This window comes from Loxodonta africana, chromosome 19 (assembly GCF_030014295.1).
Source record: "Loxodonta africana isolate mLoxAfr1 chromosome 19, mLoxAfr1.hap2, whole genome shotgun sequence".
Lineage (NCBI taxonomy): Eukaryota > Metazoa > Chordata > Mammalia > Proboscidea > Elephantidae > Loxodonta > Loxodonta africana.
Genome location: NC_087360.1, coordinates 52,825,905 through 52,832,781, shown reverse-complemented (window position 1 = coordinate 52,832,781; position 6,877 = coordinate 52,825,905). Strand labels below are relative to the sequence as shown.

Below are 6,877 nucleotides of genomic sequence, written 5' to 3'. Positions count from 1 at the left end.
AGGGGAGGAGGGGCCCTTCCTCCTCCCCCCCATCCCCCCCCCCCACCTGACACAATTCCCAAGTCTGGGTCTGTGCGGGTCAGGAATAATGCGGGAGACCGAAGGGACCAGCCTCCTTATCAAGAAGGCGCCTGCGGCTCCATCCTCTGTGCTTGGGTAGCGCAGCTGAGAGCCTGGCAGCTGAGGTTGAGAGTGCAGTGCACGCAAGCCCCCGCCAGTGGCGGCTGTGCAGTCTCGCTGGACAGGAAGGTGGACACCTCACACCTCAGCTCTACCAATTACTCCCTCCTCCCCCTTTCCTCCCCCTCCTCCCCCCTTTTCTTTCTCCTTCTCCTCCTCCCCTCTCTCTCCTCCTCTCCCCCCTGAAAACCTGTGGCTTGAAGAGACCTTGGCTTCTCTGGGACTCTGCCCCTGGGGACTGCCCACATCTGCTCCTGACTTTGGGGGCAGGGGGGCAGCCACCCCAAGACATCTCTTCAGCGATGGAAGCCGCCCGCCTGCTGCCAAACCTCACTCTGTAAGTGTGTTGCGTTGCTGACTTGAGTTTTGTTGCCATTTCCAGCCTTGGGGCAGACCTAATCTCACCGGGACTCCCGGCTGCCCACGCGGACTGCTGGCCGGGCAGGGCAGGGGGTGTAAACGCGTGCCTGGGTGGTGCCCTGTACTTGCGGCTGGCAGCCACAGCTGGTTCTGTTTTGTCTCCCCACACAGGTGCTTGCAGCTATTGATTCTCTGCTGTCAAACTCAGGTAGGCAGGCATTCCCCACCTCCGACCACACCAACGAAGGGGCGTCTACTTTCAGGGTGGACAGAGGCAGGTTCGGGCCTCTCCCCCATCTGAGGCTCTGAAGTTTGGAGGGTCAGCCTATGCAGCGGAGGGTACAGTGTTTCCAGTGGAGGTAGGGGAAGGGGTTATGGCAGATTTGGGGGTACCTGAGATCTGCTGAGCAATGCTCCCTCTAACGGGTGCTCCCTACTTCCTATGGAGTCTACTTCTCCATCCCTCTGCGCTTGGTTCCCCGAGAAACCTGAGTGCATGGGGCAGCCCAGGCTTGAGGGATGGAGTCTCGGAGTGGTTGGAAGAGGGTGGAGATGACAGCTCAGGTGAGACTGGTACTTGCACTGAGGACAGGTTTCAATGAAAACGACCTTTGTATTCCACTCACCACTCCACTCCCACCAACACGAATGTCCTGGGGAGGAGGGAGAGTCAAGTGGGCACATAGGATGCCCAGCCAGGGTGGGGTGAATCCCCACCTGCACGCAAAGACGTCAATCCCAGAGAGGTTTGTCTGGGGCAGGATTCAGGATTTGTTTCTCCACACTCCCCCCACCCCACATCAGTCCCCCATCTTGCCCCCCCACGCACACCTCCCACCCCCAAGCCTTAGCCCCCTGTTCGAGGCTCGGTCCTTTTTTTGTGATCCTCCATAAAAGTGCAGCTATTAAAATGCACTGGTCCAGAACCGCGCTGGGGCGAGATCGCTTGGCTTTCCCAGGCCAGAGGCCCGCTTCTCTTCATATCCAGTGGGGACTTTTTTTGAAGGTAAATGCCTTTTCTCTGGGAGAGGGAAAGGGGCTGCCTTTGAAGCAGTGGGGGGGTGGGAGAGAGAGAGAGAGAGACAACTCCCCCCCTTTTCCTTCCCCCCTTTTGCTCTAGCCCCCATTCCAGGCCTTTTGCTTCACACATCCAGGGAGAGCAAGAAGAAAGCCCCCAGCCTGGCCGGGAGGGGGCTGGGGGTGGGCCCAACCTGTTCTGGAAGGGGAATTAGCACAATGGTGCGGCTGGCCGGGGCGTTTATGGCCCAGCTGAGGCCCCATTCAGGACTCAGGGAAGGTGGCAAAGCTGTCCTTTCCCCTTGAAGTGCCCCCTCGCCCCCCTCCAAGGGGGGGCCAGCAGGCCGGACCACAGCCATGCTTGAGGGGCTGTCTGACAAGCAGCTGTCTGCGGCAGTGGAAGGGGAGGTCCCCCCGCAGCGGGAACATGAAAGGGACAGGCAAGGTCCCGCGGGGAGAGAGACTTGTGGGCTGTGGGCTGTGGGGGAGCGTGGGGCGGCTTTTGTGCAGGACTTGAAGGGGGACAAGGAGAGGAGGGGGCTTCGGGGGGGCCCTCTATGCTCCTGACCTGGAACAGACAGCCAGAGGAGGCTGCCCGCCAAGAGGGGCGGAGGGCCTGAACCTGGGCCAGGAGGCTTAGGGGCCAGGGAGTCAGGCAGGACCCCACCGAGGGTCCCTGGCATGACAGGCCCCACCCCCTGGCAGAGAGGCCAGCGAGGGGCAGGCCTGGCAGGTCCCCTACCCCAAATGCTCTCCTTAGTTTTTTCCAGGGTGGGGCGTGGGGCGGGCACAGCTGCCCTGAGTCCTGCAGACACTGCCTTCTCAGGCTGGTGTCCTGGCTGTACTGGCCTAAGGGGAGCTGGAGTTGGAAAGTAACAATGACAGGCATGAAGGGTTAACCCTGAGCAGGTTAAACTTGCAGCCTGGAGAGCTGTGGCCTCACCTCCCCCTGCCTCAAAGGTGATACTTCCCACCCCCTCTCTCTAGGAAAGGGGCCCCTAACAGATGCTGATCTGGGCCTCGCTCAGTCCAGATGGTTGGGATTGGGCCTGGGATAAAGGTGGAATTAGGGATTTGGGGCAGGGACAGGGAAAGGCTGCCCAGCACAGGCCAACATGGGGAGAGAGAGACAAAAACAAGGTACACTTTATGTGCCAGCCCTGTGGCCACCATAAGCACCCTGGGAGATGACATCTTTCTTGGTTTGCGCCTCGAGGGAGAGGGCAGGCAACTAACCTGTTTCCATTCGTTCACCCTCAGAGCCACAGGTGGGTAAGGAGAGTCCCAGCTTGGAGAAGGTACTTGTCCGGGCTTTGCAGTATGAGTGGGTGGAAATAGCTCCTCTCCTCTCCACGGGAAGCAGGAGGGCGGTATCACCCGGCTGGCAGGCCAGAGCCTATTACTGTTACATTGTGGTGCAGGCAGGCCGCCTGGGAGGAGCTGCCGTACGGCCACCACTGATAGCTGCTGATAGCTGCCTCACCGGCCTCCGTGAAGAAGCCCCTTTGAGGACTGATAGGGGCAGGACTGGCTTTGAGGGCCCTGAGCACCCAGGGGAGAGGCAGGAGAGAGTGAACATGTGGCTCAGGATTGCATGGCTAGTGCTCTCAAGGAATGCTCACAGGGACCCTGCAGGAACCTAAAAAGAAGGGTCTTAGAGACCCACCCCCCCCAACACACAATGCTCTCCCTCTCTGGGTTTATTCCCCTGACCCTATCTCAGAGATCTCAACAAATGCACCACTGTGTATGTGTGTGTGCGCACACGTGCGCACACTCACATGTACACACGTGGTGGGATGAGGCCCTTCAAGGCCAGTGGGGAGGAGCGAGGAGGAAGCTTGTTGTCCTGGCTAATGGCGCCAAGGCCTTGGAGGTCCAGGAAAGGGACAGGTACTGATTTGAGAGGCAGGGGCAGGGGTTCTTCTCTAATTAGCAGTGTGGTCCTGGGGACCTTCTCCATAGAACATGGGTATCAGACACCATCATCTTGAAGGTTCCTTCCAGCTCCCAGAGTCATGATTCTAGGTCTGTGCTATACTGCTACATGCCCCGCAAGCTGGACAACAACCAGTCCTCTGTTCCGGGGGGGTGTAGAGCCAAAGGGTCACAATTGGCTCACCCAGTGGCAAGGGAAGATGGTGGCCATTCCCTCCTCCAGCCCTTGGCCACACGCCCACGTCACAGCCTGCACCCTCTGCTCTGATGATAGGACAAATGGCTTGCCCCCACCACACTCATCTCCTCACCCTTCTCCCCTGGCTGGACTGGTGGTGGTGTTACCCAAAGCAAATTGACACTATTTTTCCCTTGGTAACCGCAAAGGGGGAGAATCACCCGTCTCCTAATTTTAACCAGTACGTGAGGGACCAGGGTGCCATGACTGACCAGCTGAGCAGGCGGCAGATCCGTGAGTACCAGCTGTACAGCCGGACCAGCGGCAAGCACGTGCAGGTCACCGGGCGTCGCATCTCCGCCACCGCCGAGGATGGCAACAAGTTTGGTGAGCTCTAGCCCTCAGCCCAGTCCCCCGGCACCCTGCCTGGCTTGCAATCCACAGAGCATGTGTCAGCCCGAGGCTGCAGGGGGAAAGCAGGGAAAAGCCTCACGGAGGAGGGCCCCCAAGGGCCTGTCGGCCAGGCCAAGGTCTAACAGTTCCCACTCCCACTCAGCCGAGTTTGGAGGTCAGGTTGGTTGTGGGGCCCCCCGCCACACCACTGTGCCAGCAGCCCCAATGGACAGAGGTCTTTCTCCCCCTCCCCCCATCACAGCCAAGCTTATAGTGGAGACGGACACCTTTGGCAGCCGGGTGCGCATCAAGGGGGCAGAGAGCGAGAAATACATCTGTATGAACAAGAGGGGCAAGCTCATCGGGAAGGTGAGGCCTGGGAGACAGTGAACTAGATGAATGAATGAATCTTACTGGGGTGGAGGCATGCAGGGCCACAACAGCATCCCGGCCCCCTCTCCAACACACCTGCCTACAAACAGGGGCCTTGGGCAAGGCTACACTTCTCATTCTACTCTCTCCACACCCACTCAGCCACTCTCTGGTTTCTCTGTTTAAATGAGTCCCAGTGGGTCTGTAAGCCCTCTGATGGGACCGATCCATGAGGGTCCTTGACTCTGACATATTAGGTCTTTCCCCAGCATCAATCAGTAAATATCTTAACACCTGCATGATGTGGCCGCCCCTGTGTTCAGGGCTCAGGGCTGATCAGGGTTGAGAGTTGGGGCATTCATATAAGACAAGAAGCTTCAGTGCATCCAACTAGCACAATGCACACTAGCCACCTACTAGTGTCACCATCTGCATTGGTGGATCCAGCGCTGTTGTGAAGGCGAATTCTGTTTCCTGTGGACTGAGACAATCCTGGCTTCCAGTTTTGGTTGTCGCTTACCCAAAAACCTCTTAGTTACTTATTTTTGCCAAGCCTCAGGCTTCTTATCTGTAAAAATGCGCATAGCTCCCAAGCGATCTATAGGACAAATGGATGACTGTGTGGTTCCTGACACCTGGCAAGTGGTCAATAAATGTCTGTCCCCTTCTTTCCATCAGAGGCTGTTGCCTCGGGTCCCTCCACTCAGCAACACCATTCACTTACACTTTGTGAGAATTCTCATGTAGTGGTGCCACTGGTTATGCGCTGCAGTATATAATTACTTCATCTTTACGCGCCACCTCAGGAAACTGAGGCACACAGTGGTTAAATGCCTTGCTCAAGGTACACAACTTCCAGAGGAAGCCTGTACTTAAGTTTAGATCTGATTCCAAGCAAAGGTTGTTCCTTTCTTCCACTGTTGCCTCTAACAAGGGCTCTAACTTTGTTGCCTCTAACTTTGCCATCCACCAGGCAAAGTTCCTCGGCTCACAGCTCCCATTGCTCCCTCCTCATTCCTACAAAACAGGCCTAAAAAAGCAGATCACCCAGCCAGGGTGGGTGGACAAACTGCCCTTCTCTCCCTCTCCCGCAGCCCAGCGGGAAGAGCAAAGACTGCGTGTTCACCGAGATCGTGCTGGAGAACAACTACACCGCCTTCCAAAACGCCCGGCACGAGGGTTGGTTCATGGCTTTCACGCGGCAGGGCCGGCCGCGTCAGGCTTCCCGCAGCCGCCAGAACCAGCGAGAGGCCCACTTCATCAAGCGCCTCTACCAGGGCCAGCTGCCCTTCCCCAACCACGCCGAGAGGCAGAAGCAGTTCGAGTTTGTGGGCTCAGCCCCCACTCGCCGGACCAAGCGCACTCGGCGGCCCCAGCCCATCACGTAGTCCCAGAGGCAGGGGGCAACTGCCCCTAACCAGCCTTCCCGTCCCCTTCCCTTTCCTAATCCAAAGACTGGGCTGGGGCAGAGGGAGGGGAACCAGATCCCCAAGGCCGACCCCTGAGGACCAGGAAGCATCAGCGCCTCCAGCTGGAAAGAGGCAGGACTGCAGCAAACAAGGGGTTGGCGCCAGAGGGCAGCCGCCCCACGACCTCACACTGGAATAGGCTCCCTTCCAGGGGGTGGGGCAAACCCCCAAGAGAGGAACTGTAGTGTTAACCCTGGACTCAAACGCCGGCCTCCCAGCCCTGGCTGCGTGAAACAAGTGGCCACGTCAGCAGATTCAAGGCCTTGGAGACATCGTCTGGAGGTGGCTTTCCTCAAATTCTGTCCCTCGTGTCTCCCTCGGTCTGCCCCCAGCCCCCAAATTCCTCCTGGCCAGACTGTAGGAAGGGACTTTTGTTTTGTTCCAGGAAAAAAAAGAAAGAGGGGAAAAAGAGAGTTGGCCATTCTTCACATTCCACTTCCCAGGCCTGCACCCCACCCCCAACTCCCAGCCCTAGAATAAAACCATTTTCCTGCAAACGGGTTATCTGAAGGGGGACCCGAGGGAATCCAACCACAAACTCAACTGGTAACAAACTTGCTTCCCCAAGAGGCACAGAGAAGCACCCGTGCTATCAGTGGAAGACAAGCGCGCCCTAGGCCGGGTCATGGGGATGGCAGGCGGACGGGCCACGCGCCGGGAGCGCCTGAGCCAGAGCCCGACATTCCTGCAGGGTGGCAGGTGGACCGTGCCCGCCTCCCGGGGAAGAAGGGGATGGAGTGGCAGGGTAGCCCTGTGCTCCAGGAAAGCACCTGCACCTCCGCCCCAAGTGAGGCTGGCGGCCCAGGGCGTGCCCAGGCCCCCGGGACCGGCAGGCGCGCCCCTCCCTCCGCTCGGGCTCCGGTTTCCTCGGCTTTTACTGCGCGTCCCGTGCTACCTGTTGGGCCGAAGGAAACCAAAACCCTTCGGCCGGCCCGAGCCGCTGGGGCCGGGGTGGAGTGGGACGGGCGAG

General features: G+C 58.7%; 1 protein-coding gene across 2 annotated transcripts; it reads left to right on the top strand.

Moving 5' to 3' along the window:
- The first annotated feature begins 482 nt into the window (after positions 1–482).
- FGF17 (fibroblast growth factor 17) lies at positions 483–5,826 on the top strand. 2 transcript variants are annotated; one of them, XM_010592404.3, is made up of 5 exons: positions 483–517; positions 712–748; positions 3,916–4,060; positions 4,329–4,435; positions 5,533–5,826. In XM_010592404.3, the coding sequence occupies exons 1-5, from the start codon at positions 483–485 to the stop codon at positions 5,824–5,826; spliced, it is 618 nt and encodes a 205-aa protein (XP_010590706.1). The 2 variants fall into 2 exon arrangements, with proteins under 2 accessions (XP_010590706.1, XP_003412534.1); XM_003412486.4 differs by having other exon boundaries at positions 3,883–4,060.
- The last annotated feature ends 1,051 nt before the right edge of the window (positions 5,827–6,877 follow it).

Excerpts from the sequence above, each read along its gene's own strand:
- FGF17 (XM_003412486.4), top strand. The coding sequence starts at position 483 with ATGGAAGCCGCCCGCCTGCTGCCAAACCTCACTCT. Across the intron at positions 518-711 it reads CTGCTGCCAAACCTCACTCT|GTGCTTGCAGCTATTGATTC; the intron begins GTAAGTGTGTTG and ends CTCCCCACACAG. Across the intron at positions 749-3,882 it reads TTCTCTGCTGTCAAACTCAG|GGGGAGAATCACCCGTCTCC; the intron begins GTAGGCAGGCAT and ends GTAACCGCAAAG.